The sequence below is a fragment of the Poromitra crassiceps genome (assembly GCF_964638095.1).
Source record: "Poromitra crassiceps genome assembly, chromosome: 7".
Taxonomy (NCBI): domain Eukaryota; kingdom Metazoa; phylum Chordata; class Actinopteri; order Beryciformes; family Melamphaidae; genus Poromitra; species Poromitra crassiceps.
The window spans coordinates 31,666,587-31,682,028 of NC_139628.1; the positions used below are offsets into that span (position 1 = coordinate 31,666,587).

Genomic DNA, 15,442 nt, shown 5'->3' on the forward strand with positions numbered 1-15,442 from the left:
TTACAGCGAGTATACAGATCTAGTGGGTATGAATCTGGTTACAGCGAGTATACAGATCTAGTGGGTATGGATCATGGTTACAGTGAGTACAGATCTAGTGGGTATGAATCTGGTTACAGCGAGTACAGATCTAGTGGGTATGAATCTGGTTACAGCGAGTAGGCTACAGATCTATTGGGTATGAATCTGGTTACAGCGAGTACAGATCTAGTGGGTATGGATCTGGTTACAGCGAGTACAGATCTAGTGGGTATGAATCTGGTTACAGGGAGTATACAGATCTAGTGGGTATTAATCTGGTTACAGCGAGTACAGATCTAGTGGGTATGGATCTGTTACAGTGAGTACAGATCTAGTGGGTATGGATCTGGTTACAGCGAGTACAGATCTAGTAGGTATGAATGTGGTTGTCTTGTGTTGAGCGCGAAATGAGGAAACAGCAGAAAAGGCTTCCTTCTTTTGGTTTCACACTGTGCATGCATGTGTGTGTGTGTGTGTGTGTGTGTGTGTGTGTGTGTGTGTGTGTGTGTGTGTGTGTGTGTGTGGCGAGGCTCAGCTAGAGAGAGAGAGAGCAAGAGAGAGAGGGGGGGGGGTGAGAGAGAGAGCCATACCACGTCCAGTCAGCATGAAGGTTGCATCTATCTTTCTGATCATCGGTAAGTAAAAGATTATAATTAGATATAATTAGATTAGGGGACTTGACTTTGACTCTAGCTAAAAGATTTGAGACTTGACTTGGACTCTAGCTAAAAGATTTCAGACTTGACTTGGACTTGCAAAAAAATGACGTGAGCACCTCTGTCAGTGCCCGGCCATAACCCATTGTTGCGCAGTAGCTATAATTTGCAGAAGTTACTTTACATTGTACAGTTACTGTTATGGAATGGAATTCATCAGTTACATTTCACGTTATGTCTATCATTTCTGATAAATTATATAGTAGCGCTGTATTTTTAATCTTATTGGTTCTTAACTTAGTATTAAGAGTTTGGTCCTAAAATAAGATCCCCACTCCGGTAAAGTGACATTAGAAAAGAGTCACATCATCTGAGTTCAATCAGAATCAGAATCAGAATCAGAAAGACTTTAATGATCCCCAGGGGAAAATTGGGACAAGTTACAGTAGCTCGCTCACAGAACACACATAGCATAAAATAAAATAAAATAAAAATAAACCGTAGTCAATGCAATATTAAGCAAATAAGCAGAAAAACACAACATAGCATAAATAACTAGTAAATGCGATAGAAGCAAAAAGCAAAAAATAAGTAGAATGTCTAAGTAGCAAAATACAAATACGTAGAGTAAGTATAGTGTACATTCCGTGTCAATTATCATTATTGCCAAGGCTGGATTAACCATAGGGCAACCGGGGCAGGTGCCCCGGGGCCCTCGGGGTCAAGGGGCCCTCCAAAAAATTTTTTTTTTTTGGTCGGGCTCATGTTGGGCTCCACAGAACTATGACACAAATCTAAGACCAATCAGGACAAATAAAATGTGTTTCCAAGAAGATTAAGTCTGATGATTTAGTCTCATTGGATGCCTGTGGGCAAGTGGTGACCAGGGGTGCGGGAAGTGGGGGTGCTTGTGGTGCTGCGGCACCCTCTGCTGTTTTGTATTGGAAATGTAATGTCAATTATTTTTTCATCATTGTAAAGCCACAGCACAGTGAAGAGGATATTAATGTGAAGATTAGCCTCTTCCTTTTGCTCTCAGAGTGCATCAGATTCATGCATTTTACTTTAAAATGTACAAAATTTCTTTGTCCAGGGGGGGCACAGCCCCCCCTACAAACCCCCCAGTCAGGCTAATATCTTCAGCCTGCTGGTGCTACCTTGCAAAGCCTAGAATCGCCTATGACTGAGTGAGAAACTGAATCTCAGAAACGGAATAATAACATAACAGTAAAATACTAATGTTAATTTAAAATTAGATATTCCTCTAAATATGGCGAAAAAACATCCAAACATCCGGACGATGGGTAGGGGGGCCCCTGGGAGCTTCAGTGCCCCGGGGCCCCTGGGGGTGTTAATCTGGCTCTTGCACCTGACATATTGCACATATTGCACATATTGCACGTGATTTATATTGTCGGCTTGCCCTATACGTTACACGTGGCTCAGCCAGGCACAGTTAACCTATCGGCTGGCTCAGTCTCAGGGAGACTGAGCGTCTCCGAGGTGCTCTTTTAAGAGAGGCATTAAATAGACCAATGGCCACAGGCAGGAATGATTTCCTGTGCCTCTCCGTATTGCATCTAGGTGGAATCAGTCTCTCACTGAACGTACTCCTGTGTTTGACTAGCACGTCGTGGAGTGGGTGCGAGTCATTGTTCATGATGGAGCGTAGCCTGGACAACGTTCTCTTCTCTGACCCCGCAGTCAGAGAGCCCAGGTCCAGCCCCACAATGTCCCTGGCCTTACGGATCAGTTTGTTGAGTCTGTTGGCAAATATTAGATCATGAACAACAGACCAATCAATAGTGTTTTATTGTTTCTCTGCTGGCCTGAGCTCTAAACTGGGACCATGTTGGAGGAGCAGCAGGTTGTTTGTCTGCCTGCCAGCCTACATCACTTCCTGCTAAAAAGCTCAGTCTACAGGAGGTTCAGGAGATTCAACATGTAAAAATATCCTGCTGAGTTTTGAACTACTAAATATGATGACTTTGAACACAGCAGCGTAACGAGTCAGCCCCGGGCCCCGATGCAAGATGGTCAAACCGGGCCCTGATAGGCTACTGACAAAATCTGGTGTGGGCGCACCATAACAGAGATGACAACTGTAAAATTCGGTGACGGCGCACCTTGACAGGCAATACATTTTGGGTGACAGCGCACCTGTCCAGACCAGAGAGATGAAAAGGGTGACGGCGCACCAGAGATGAAAACATATTGGTGACAGCACACCGACCAGGCAGACGCACAGATTAAAAACACATTTTGGTGACAGAACACCAGTCCAGACACAGATTAAAACATAATCAGCAGCAGCACATAGACAACTCGTTACGCTGCTGACAAAGGCATGTATATATCAAATATCAATCGCATGTCCTACCAGATCAGAAGCAGACGGGCACATCAGTGCGCTGTTCTCAATGATGCAGTTTGTGTCGAATGAAAAATAAAGTATCTCCTTTGTGATGGCCATCAACATAAAGGCTTTATAAATATAAAGGCGCGTTAGACTAACGTTAAGACCTTTGTTTTATATCCATTTTACCTGTAGATATTGACGTGCAAGGACATTGTTTGAACTTCCGTGGTGTTTGAGATGGAACAGGCCACTTTGAGCAGAGCAGAGGGGAGGTCCGTCTCTCACACCATGCTATAATCACTTGCCAGTAGGGGGAGAACCCCTCTATAAAAATAGGCCGGCCCAGTGCAGTGCTGGGCCAGTGAAATTGGATTACTATATATATGTATTTGTTAAGAAGCTGGGCGGGGCCCGGTGCACGCGCTGCAATATACAGCAGGGGCCCGGCCGACGCTCGGCCACACACGAGCCGGGCGACCGGGCCCCAAGCACGCCGGGCCTTGATGCAGTCCCGTTCCCTGCATATGGTAGTTACGCTGCTGTTTGAACAACAACAGACTGTTACATACGTGATAACTTTTACACATCTGACTCCTCCCGCTGTTGCAGACCTGGCTGAGCTGCTGCTGTCTGGTCCAACTGAGTCAACAGGTGAGCTGAAACACTGTTCCACGGAAAACAACCACCAACAATCACCTCTAATAAATAAATAAATAACACTAATCTTACTACTACAATGAGGTGGCCCGGTTCGCTCTGCAGTTCCGTGTGGCGGCGCACAAGCTCGAGTGAAATCACTGATGACATCACCATTGCTTGAGTGACATCACTGATGATGACATCACATTTGCACAAGTGACATCACTGTTGACATCAGAATTGCTCGAGTGACAACACTGGGGAGATCACAGGGAATACCACAGGAATGAGTACGGAAATAGCACTTCAGTTCTTTCGCGGAAAAGGGCTATGCGTTTTAGAATGTGGATTTCACTTAAATGCATTAAATAAGGTCTGTGGTTATCAAAAGTTTATGGGAGTGGTCATTTGTGTTCAGCAGGATAATCACAAATCTTGACCACCTTTATGACTTTTGAAGCGTAAATGTGTTTTTTTAAGCATTTTTCAGAAAATGTTTCAAAAGTCATAAAAGTGGTCCTCGTTTGTGAAGGTTATCCTGCTGAACACAAATTACCACTCCCATAAACCTTTGTTAACCACAGACCTCATTTCATGCATTTCACCAAAAGCCTACAACAATACGTTATCCCTGCAGTACTCTATTGCCCACATAAACATAAATCAGCTCAAGCCAGAGAAACTCAACTCAACACAACACAACAAAAACAACAATTATTATTATTATTGTTGTTGTTATTATCTCTCTCTGATTCTGTCTCTTCCTCCCCCCCCCCCTCTCCCTCTCTCATTATGTATGTTTCGCTCTCGTCCCCCTCCTCTCTCCTCCAGTCTCTCTGGATGTCAGTCCCAACAGACAGCAGTTCAGTGTAAGACAGTTTGTCTCTCTGAGTTGTGAGCGGAGTTCTGCCGGATCGAAGGTGAAGAGGAGGAGAGGACGAGGACCTGAGGAGTGTGCAGGTGAAAAAGGCTTTGGGATGTTTAATGGTACCTCCTGCAGACTGTATGTCACCCAATCATCCAGTGGAGTTTACTGGTGTGAAACTGCAGAGGGAGACAGAAGCAACGAGGTCAACATCACTGTACCTGGTAAGTAGCTATGGCTCTGGGCTAACTGGGCTAACTCTGTCTATATAGAGCTCAGGTCTAACTGGACTAAGTTTATATGACTCTGCTTGTGTCTCCCGGTGTTTTTCAGGTGGCTCTGTGATCCTGGATATTCCTGCACTTCCTGTGATGGAGGGAAGTGATGTCACTCTGCGCTGTAGAACCAAAGTTTCCTCGAGCTTTCCACCATATATCTACAGAAATGGGAATAGCAGCGCCATTAGAGCCGGGTCTGAAGGAGAGTTTACCATCAGTAACGTCCAACAGTCAGATGCAGATTCCTACAAGTGTTATATTGGTAGTGCTCGATCTCCAGAGAGCTGGCTGTCTGTCAGAGGTCAGGACACTCATTCACCTCCTGGAGGGTGATATTACATGACAGTTATTATTTTACAGTTGTGTTTAAGTATGACTTACTGACCAGATAATAAACTGCATCACTTTACTGAAGGAGTTTCTCCTGGTTTCTCCTCCAGCCCGTCCTTCTAGATTACAACCTCTCATCTCTCCTCCTCTCTCCTCTCTTTCAGCCTCTTCCTTTCCTTCTCCCAACTCCGCCTCCACAGACTCTCCTCCACTCCTCAAAGGTGTAGGAGCGCTGCTGTCTGTGGTCCTACTGGTCCTGCTGCTGATCGGAGGACTGCTGCTCTGGAAGAAACGAGCAGGTACCCAACCTGTCAAACTGCTCTAGTTGCAATAGATTTGTAACTAGACGCCCTTTGTCCACCAGCTGTGGCGGTTCTGTGCAGCTGCCACAACAGACCCACACCCATGTAATCTTGTCAGAAGCATGTGGGATCCAACAAACAGGCGTGTTTTGTTTTTTTGCCGCCCCGCATCTTGTGGACATTGGGCTTAATCTACAATCGTTAAGTTAGTGGTAACCAACCATCATTTGAGGAGTCCTATTCTAAACAGTCAACTGCAACTCAAACTTTAAAAGCAAAACATGAAATGTTTGGTAAGCTCAGAGTTAAGACTATAGCAAACCAGGCTATATAGGCTACTCTAAGATTAGATTGTAAATGTCTGTAGCAAATCTGAAGACAGCCTGGCAAAGTACAGATGGCAAAGAGTGTTGGTGTGAAACCGTTCTTCTGGCAGAACTGCCACTTCTGCTTTTATCTCTCACTGTAAGACTCACTCATCTATGTATTCCTCCACACTTCCACATTCTGCTTCCACATCAGTCACACTGATAACTGAGCAGACAGACAGACAGAGTCTAAGACAGACAGACAGACAGACAGACAGACAGACAGACAGACAGACAGACAGACAGACAGACAGACAGACAGAGACAGAGACAGAGACAGACAGACAGACAGACAGAGAGACAGACAGACAGACAGACAGACAGACAGACAGACAGACAGACAGACAGAGAGACAGACAGACAGACAGACAGACAGACAGACAGACAGACAGACAGACAGACAGACAGACAGACAGACAGACAGACAGACACACACACACACACACACACACACAGGGCCTCCCCTGTACATCTGGGGTCCTAAAGCAGGATAAGTTTGGGGGCCCTGCCTCACAGTGGATAGACAGTGAAGTTTTATAGAACCAGCTACCACATCATTAGTATAACACTTATGCATTTTATTTCAGTACCTATCATCATGATGGGCCGCAGTTCTCAAAGTAAAGAAGCTGACTGACTGCGTACAATAATGCATCAACAATCAATTATGACTGTTGTGGCACCAAATACAAGTCACAATCAATATACTGTAAGCCCTAGTGTGCATGTATTTGGGTCCTCATTAGAGAAAGTTTAACATAAAAAAGGCAATTTCACATACTTTTAGACCATTATTATTATTATAATGTGTGTATGTACAAAAAGTTGGAAAAGCTAGAGCAGGTAATAAACAAACACCCCAAAAGCTTTAAGACAAAACTTGCTAAAGAAGGCCAACATTATTATGCTGTACCGAAAGCAAATTCTGCCGACTTTGTTGTGCAGTCCTTTAATAAATGAATCTGAATCTTAATCAGAAATCTGGGAACTCATTTAGTTAGTTTTGATGCTCTCCACATTGATCTTATACAGTGACCTTCATTCGGCTTAGGTGCATGGAGCTCAAAACTGCTTGGGTGCTGCGCCTAAGCCTTATAATGGGGTCACTGTAGACCAATATTCATCTCTCTCACACGTAATGCACGCATACAGTATGTGAGACAGACACACACACACACACACACACACACACACACACACACACACACACACACACACACACACACACACACACCACACACACACACACACACACACACACACACACACACACACACACACACACACACACACACACACACACACACACACACACACACACACACACACACACACACACACCCAGAGACAAGAGCCTGGATACACCCTTCTGTCCACTCACAAAGTATTGCAAGCAAGCATATTTGCACAAATAAATCAATAACAACCGCAGGTATTGAAGTCCATTCCTACCTTTGGAATGTCTTCCTCCTGGTTTTAGTGAAAAAGACAAATATGCGCACATCCAAAAAACTTAGAGGTGCTGGACAAAAGGTAACTATAACAAAAAGATAAAGTCCGCACACTGAGGCTCCATCAATGGTTTTTTATTTGCAACATTTCGATCTTCACAGGATCTTTGTCAAGCAATGAGTGAGGCAGTGAAAGGCCCACGGCAATAAAGTCCTCAGGGCCTTAACGCCGTCACTTTCATAAGTGACTCAGTCTTTCTTGTCTTGCCCAATACAGCATTCCCACAGAAGCTGACAGTTTGTGAATTATTGAATTATAGAAATCTCCGCTAAATGTGATAATTAACAGCTTATCTAACCAAATAAATTGAAGCCATGAGTCTAGGAAGATGTCTTCATAAAAGTATATTTATTACCATAACATTCTCTGCAATATGTATATTGTCAGAGGGCTTGAATCTCAATGTACACATTTCTGATCAATGTACAGAGTCAAATATTCAGCAAATGGCTGTCAGTGTAACATAGATTTATACTCAGAGAGAGAGGAAGAGGAAAAGGCAGAGAGGAGGGGGTGAGTGTGTGTGTGTCGTGCAGGCTCCTGTCTGGCCTGAGTTATCAGTTGTTATGGGACTCGATGCACTGTGACCAAGGTCTCAGCAAAGGAGAAGTCCTCTCTATGGGTGAGATGTCATGGGCCAGCAAATATTCAATGACTCATAGCATTAATTATGTGTATGCAATTATAGCTTATAGCTTATTGATTAGGAAATGCCAATGGAACTTAGCATAATTATGTGTATGCAAATATAGCTTATTGATTAGGAAATGCCAATGGAACTTATATTTTTCTCCAACAATAAACATGCTTCACTTTACAACTCCACTAGCCCATATGTACTATATGAACGCAAATGTTGTTGTATCAGTTATTAGTCATATTACTGTGTAATATGTTTTATTTTATTTTTTGTTGTCTAATTAGAAATAGTTCATACATCGTTAGGCACCTGTAAAATGAAGGATTACAGTTATTAATAGTAAACATGTGTATTGAAAACTGATCTCTCCTCCTCTCCTATCAGCAGCAGAAAGCAGTAGACAGACTTCACCTCCTCCAGTGGATGTGACCTATGGTGATGTCATCATCAGACAGGCAGCCAAGAGGGAAGGTAGGATGTGTAACTGCACTGTAAGGGCCCTATCTTCGCAACGGCGGGAATTTTACGTTGGCGCCCGTTTTGCGCTGGAATAGCGCCGCACAAAGCCCTAATTGTGGGCGTGTCGGGCCGCTACGCTTCGCGTCATCTCGGCGCAAACCTCCATAGGCGTGTTTATGCCCAAAACAGTATTCACAATTGTGTGATCACTCCCCTTAAAAGCCACAGCGTCACCGCCATCACGTCTGTGACAGCAGCTTCTTTCTTGCTGAGTGCAAGCAGAGGGATAGAGTGAGAGAGAGAGAAAAGAGAGAGGGGGAGAGAGAGAGCAAGAGAAAGAGAGAGAGAGAGAGGGGAGAGAACGAGAGAGGGAAGAGAGAGGGAAGAGAATTGGAGGATGAACCAGTTCGGATTCGTAACGAAAATTGATGCTGATGGAACGATCCATTTGAAACACAAAGGGCTGCCGTGCAATTACACAATGAATATCCCCATGTCCCAAAGTGTGCGCTTACTGTAATTAAACGTTTCGTACATATAGGCTATAACATACATATTAATTTTTTTTCTTTTTTTTAATAGGGTAGGGATGTGTGAGATTTTAATTCTAGCCTATTTCAATGGTCTATACCAGAATTGTCCACTCGGGTTAAGCTATTGTTGCATGGTGCAATTGCAAGGAGAGAGGTTACTGTATAGCCTACTGGCCGGTGCAGGGAGAGAGGTTACTGTATAGCCTACTGGCCAGTGTTGTGCCAAAAAGTGATTTGCTGTCAGAAACTGTTTTCGCTCCGTGGGACCGCGCACATTGCAGCGCTGCCTATACACCCTGTGAGCTCCATGACCGGCCCTAGACACCCAGTGCACCAACCCCCCCCCCAACACCCAGCCTGCCAACCCGGCCCAGCTCCCACCTTCTCCGGGAAGACCCCTCTCCAGGACCCGGCACACTAGCCGAACCTGCGCACCCCACACTTAAGCACCCCTCTCTGGGCTACACACAGACTCCCGCCCCGCCAGACCCTCGTTCACCCTGGTAATCCAATTCAAAACGCAAATCACTTTTTGGCACAAAACCATGACAAACGAATTCTGATTTTTAAATCAAGGGATGTTTTTTTCTGCAGTGTAGGCTATAGTTGAAAATCAACGTGGCATTCTGAGGGAAGTGTGTGTCCGCGCACGAGGTGTTTTGAGAGAGAGTGACATCGTGCCGTGCATAATGTAGCCAAGCGAGGATTTCCTGCACTGCGCGGACAATACTGTCTGCGCTCAGGCGTACACCTGGCGTAGTGTTTTTTTTTGCGCTAAGACCAGCTATTTGGTGGCGTTAAAATTGAGAGCATCCAAGGCCCTTTTTTCTATCACATTGCGCTGGAATGCCTATTTTGGCATGGGCAACGCCCAAACCTCTGTTTATACGCTCGGAATTCATAGCGACGGTATGTTCGTCAGAGCGCAAAATGACACTTGCGGGAGCAGATGGTAGGCTAAGAGGCGCACGGACACGCCTCGGCCACGCCTACACCTGTGTCTGCGCTTAGATTCCAGTGCAAAACTGGATGGAGGAGGCAGACGATAGCTTAAGACGCAGGGAAGATAGCATAAGAGGGTGCGCAAATGGCAGCGCAAACAATAGTCGTACGAAGATAGGGCCCTAACTGTGTGTGTGTGTGTTTGTGTGTGTGCGCTCGCGTGCGTGTGCGTGTGTAAAAACAAATACTTATGTGTGTATATCTCACACATAAGTATCTGTCTCTCTCTCTCTGCTTTTCAGATAAGTGTTCAGCAGATCCAGACACTATCTACTCTGATGTGAAGACACACAGGTACACACCCGCATTCTCTCTCTCTCTCTCTCTCTCTCTCTCTCTCTCTCTCTCTCTCTCTCTCTCTCTCATACCTGCCAACACTGGTGTTATAGAATAGAAATGTCCATCCAAAAGGTAAACAGCAAAGCACTTGAAGAAAAATCACTTGTGATCAAAAAGATGGAGCCAGGAGTCAGAAGTCATCTTAAATGAAATACTTAACACAGATCTTGGCCAAGAGATGCACTATATTTATATATATATAGTGACACAGTGACAGGGTACAGTGTGAGCTGCAAATGTGCACTACAGGCTATCTAAATATGACGTCTGTCTATGTATGCACAATAACTATCTGTAACTTAAATGAAAATGTGTATGAATATATTCACTAGTGATTGTCAAAATAAAGGCTAATGTGATTAAAAATTTTCCCTGTCACTGGGGAATAGCTACTTGAAGATGTGGGGCATGAAACAGAGAGAGAAACAGAGACAGAGAGAGAGAGAGAAAGATTGATTGATTGATTAATTGATTGATTTCATTCCAGGTATTAGCAATGCCCCGAGGCCAGGGGGGAATCCTCCAGGCAGCCAACCTCTGTGGTTTAGGGCCAAGCTACATCCTGGAACACAATACAGGAATAATAGCTGATGCAGCCCAGAGGGACTCTCCTCTTTCTCTAGAGACACTATGAGGCTGCTGCATCCCAAAGGTCCACCAGGAGCTTCTGCAGTTTCACCAGCCAACCTGATAGGTAGCCGTACTGTACCGTACTGTAGCTGCTACCATTACGTATGTCTCATGTTTAATTGTATGTTTAATAAGGTATATGCTATTTGCACCTGTATGTCAAATACGTCGAATTTAAAATGTTTAAGCACGTCTAAAGTATGCACATGACATGTGCACCTATGTGCAGTGAATATGCCACTGTCTCTGACTTGTCTTATCACTATACTGCCTTATTGCTTGTGGTGTCTCTTGTTGTTTTTGCACTCATATGCCCTGTTATATTTGTACTATGTTGTAAACGGAGTCCACAGCACAAGCATTTCACACGTGACACTTGTACCATGGAGTGACAATAAAAATCTTGAATCTTGAATCTTGATCTTTAGGCCAAAATGGAAGGGCAGAATGAAAGCATAGTCTGACGACCCATCAACAAACCAAAACTTACCTTCAGTTGTCTGCTGGAAGGTGGTCAATTACTACTTTTTCCAACTCAACGTTTTTGCTCGCTTTGTTTCCTTTGTAACAAAATGAGGACACACAACAAATGAGAGAGAAGCAGAGGGAATCCTCAGCCAGCTTCTGCGGTTTTGGATTCGGCTATAGCCTACTGGAATACAATTCAGGATTTTACAGCGACCAGACTACAACATACGATGCAATGTAAATATCCAATAAACGTTGTCCAAAAAAAGTAATGTTATTCCTTCAGTTGTTTCTAATTATTTTAGGACAGTGATAGTGGATATTGTTATCGTTGACCTGACTGACATGCACTGGTGCTTTCTAGGGCTGGACCCGGACCCGGATTCGGATATTCATTTTTTTCCGTCTTTTTTTTTGCTGAATGTAAGGCCCATGTTAAGCTGTTGTGTTGTTGTGTTCTATGCCATCGTTTCTAAATACTATAACTGTCTGCATTCCAAAGAGGTTGAAATTGTCATAGGAGAGGCCATAAGGGCCAGCATCTTAGGTGTGCAGAGACAGTAGCCTGCTGGAACACACAGGCCACAGGACACATGACCTTCCAAAACACCTCTCAGACATCAATGTCTCCTCCTCCTGTTGGATCAGTGTGGCTGCAGCTACAGTGGCAGCCATCTTCATTTGGTGCTCCCAGCTGAAGGCCTTTCAGCTGCCAGGCACTGCCATACCAAGGAACTGAACTTTGTGACACCATGAGGGACATTGCTTTAGAGTAAGGTGACCAGATTTCTCAAATGAAAATCGGGGACATTTCCAGTCCGGCAAGCAATATATCATAAAAATATCCAATGTTATTACCTATCAAATAATCCATTGTCCCAAAGTGTTTAATGTGCACACCAGTCAGAGGCTCTCTGATCCACAAACCATTTTCCTCAACCAACATCTTTGAAATCTAACTATCCCACCAATCACAGTCTTTTACAACAGTGTTGTTTATCTTCTGCTTCTGCTGCACAGGCAGAGGTGAGAGTTTCATGTCACAGTGCAGGCGTCAAATATCCAAAACATCTCACCTCACTAGAGAAGTTAGAGGAGTGTTAACTCATTTTAGGTGACAACTCAAACTCCCACCATGCTGTTTGACCTTGATCTGTTGAAGACTGTTAAAATGAGCCGTTACGTCCCCCCACCACTTTTCAAATACGGTTTTGGATCAGGCTACGTCCAGTGTACAGTACTGTAGGCCTATAGCTATAGATTGGCCAGTATACCGATCTGGTCGGTATTTGTTTATCTTGTTTTGAGACCAAACTCATGAGGAAATAGCAGAAAAGCTTTCCTCTTTGGTTTCTCCATGCATGCGTGTATGTGTGAAGATAAGATCAGATGAAAATAGGATGCTCAGAGAGAGAGAGGCTGGGGAAGGAAGACAGGGCGCCACACCACATCCAGTCACCATGAAGCCTGCATCTGTCTTTCTGCTCCTCAGTAAGTAAATAATATCGGTTATATAATTAGTATACATCACAGCTATATACATTTAAATATCTGCATTCATACAGGTAAAATATACACTGTGACTATAGGTCCAAAATTCGACTCTATAACAGAACTAGTAAAATAATTTTCTCAATCAAAACTAAACTAAATTCAGAGGAATATTCGTTTAAATGTTTCCATTCCAGTTATATGAGCAGAACTGTATCGGAATCAGTTATGCAATCATTAATGTAATCTGATTACTTTCAGTTACCATTGTCATATCTGAGGTCCAAAGCCCAGATGAGAGACCCTAAAATTCAGTAAATGTATTTCAGGTTTGGGCAAAATCACAAATGCTTTTATTCATTGTGTAAGAGCTTCTCATGTCCTTTTATAACTTTTACCGGAAATACTCCTCTCTCTTTTAGTAGTAGTAGGTAGTCCTATCTGTATTTAGAATACATTTGTCTGTAACACTTTACAATAAGGTACACAACATTTACAGTAGTTACTAGGGAATTAATGAAGAACAATTTCAGAACCAACTATTAGGTAATAATTCGTTAAGTCAGTTCTGAGTATACAGTAGTTAATCATTAGGTCCGTTCCTGAGCAGGGATGTATTACTGAACGGGCCTACCGGGCCCAGGCCCAGGGGCGCAAGAGCTCAGGGGCCCATAACCCACAGCCTCTTCACAGGGCCACCACGTCTCTTGCGTTATGACACTTTGGGGCCTCTTTCCCTTCCTCAGCTTCTCATCACCCTCAGGATATTATTACACACACTGGGCCCTATTCTCCCACAGGCCTTCGGTGCTAAAACGGGCCTTAAACGCAAAAAAACGGGCCTTAAACGCAAAAAAACGTGCCTTGCGCCTGCCTCGGGAAGATATCAATATGGCTTTACGCTGCCAAATGCGCTTTAGGCCGAATGGGCGTGGCGCAGTCCCAGAATGGGCGAGAATGGGCGTGTCGGCCTTAAATATGGCCTTAATGATATCTTCCCACCTGGCGTAAATTTAGCGCTTAGCGCTTTTGAAAACCAGGCCTATTCAGTGCGCCAGTTGCGCGGAGCGCTCGCCTCTGGCACCCTTCTCTGTGTTACTCTCTCCCTCTCTCCTCAGTCTGACAGGCACAATACGACTGTCTCTCTCTGACTCCCTCGCTCAGACAGACACACCACACATCCCATAGGAAAAAGCAGTTGTAAGTTCACTGCCTGGCATGTCCCAGCATGCAATGGGCTTCTCCATTTCGCTACTAAATAGCAACCAAATGAGCCGAAATAGATATAAAGGTCGATTTAAATAATGTTTAATGGTAACACAACCTGCTGCAATTGAAGAACATTTCAATATTGGACCAAATAAAACATCGAAATGAAAACACCACCCTATGTGAAACCTATATGTCATCCTGGGCCTATATATGTCCCTTGTCGATTTAACGTGATTTAGATAAGTGACAGCCTAACGCGCTTCTGTCATGTCCTACTGATGTCCGCTCCAATAAATTGGCTCTACTTCACATTTTAGTTTTACAATAAAAACACATTTATGCAATGACTTTACATAATGTAGGCTATATTTATGTGCATATCCTACCATCCTAGCAGGGGAGAGAAAACGATATCTTTCTGGACAAACTTTCACCAATATAAAATGAATCTCATCATATAGGGATAGGCTATATTTTTCTAGCTGATGCCTTTAGAACATTCTTTTCACTTTGATCTTGCTATAGTGTAGTGTATTTACATGCTTGCAGTATTTAAACTGCAGTTAGATTGGTTTGAGAAGCATAATAATATGGAATAATAGCCTATATATGGAGACAGACAGACTGGATGAAGGGAGGGGGGGGGGCAGAGCGCTTGGCTTTTGTCTGGTTTTGCTGGACCACTGGAATTGGAGCTTAAAAGGCAAGCGTGCGATTCGTTTATTGCACTTATCCAATGAGCATGACGGTGCATAATTTTACGCTTAAAAGGCGTGGTTGTAATGCTTTAGGCTGCGTGTAGCGCCAAGACCAAGATATCAAGTGCGCTGGTCCACGCCCACTGCGCCAGGCAGCACATGGACACTGTGACGATGTGACTCCTTATGGACATCGCACAGTGTTTTCTTGTATTTTTCTTCCTCTTCATTAAATTCTAATTCATATTAAATTTGTATGGTTCTGTATATTCATATTTGAAACTTTTCATATTGACCCTCAGTGTAAACAGTGCCCACTCAAATGTACATTTCCCTTGTTATGTTATGTTTAGTTAAACTAGCAGACCTGACCACCCCAAACATTTGCAGAGGCCTAAGCTAGCTAGGCTAACACCAAATGTTTGTTGGTATTGTGTTGTTCATTCCACCACCTACTGCACCACAGAGTTAACCACTTTCAAGTTACAAACACAGACACATAGAATACTGGTCCATAAATGAATGTTTATTAGATACAGGTAAATGCACCACAAAACTCATTTACAGATCATACTTACCTTCTCTCAGACTTTCCTACAGACAAAAGAGTCTGTGTGGGTGTCGGCCATATTTATGGGGA

At 43.8% G+C, this 15,442-nt stretch overlaps 1 protein-coding gene across 3 annotated transcripts; it reads left to right on the forward strand.

Moving 5' to 3' along the window:
- Window positions 1-567: 567 nt before the first annotated feature.
- Window positions 568-11,751, forward strand: LOC310780083 (uncharacterized protein). 3 transcript variants are annotated; one of them, XM_083640629.1, is made up of 8 exons: window positions 568-656; window positions 3,646-3,687; window positions 4,507-4,764; window positions 4,874-5,119; window positions 5,313-5,447; window positions 8,355-8,441; window positions 10,207-10,258; window positions 10,791-11,751. In XM_083640629.1, the coding sequence occupies exons 1-8, from the start codon at window positions 626-628 to the stop codon at window positions 10,795-10,797; spliced, it is 858 nt and encodes a 285-aa protein (XP_083496755.1). In that variant the 5' UTR covers window positions 568-625; the 3' UTR covers window positions 10,798-11,751. The 3 variants fall into 3 exon arrangements, with proteins under 3 accessions (XP_083496755.1, XP_083496756.1, XP_083496757.1); XM_083640630.1 differs by having other exon boundaries at window positions 8,358-8,441; XM_083640631.1 differs by lacking the exon at window positions 4,874-5,119 and having other exon boundaries at window positions 4,507-4,635.
- The last annotated feature ends 3,691 nt before the right edge of the window (window positions 11,752-15,442 follow it).

Excerpts from the sequence above, each read along its gene's own strand:
- LOC310780083 (XM_083640629.1), top strand. The coding sequence starts at position 626 with ATGAAGGTTGCATCTATCTTTCTGATCATCG. Across the intron at positions 4,765-4,873 it reads GGTCAACATCACTGTACCTG|GTGGCTCTGTGATCCTGGAT; the intron begins GTAAGTAGCTAT and ends GGTGTTTTTCAG. Across the intron at positions 5,448-8,354 it reads GCTCTGGAAGAAACGAGCAG|CAGCAGAAAGCAGTAGACAG; the intron begins GTACCCAACCTG and ends CTCTCCTATCAG.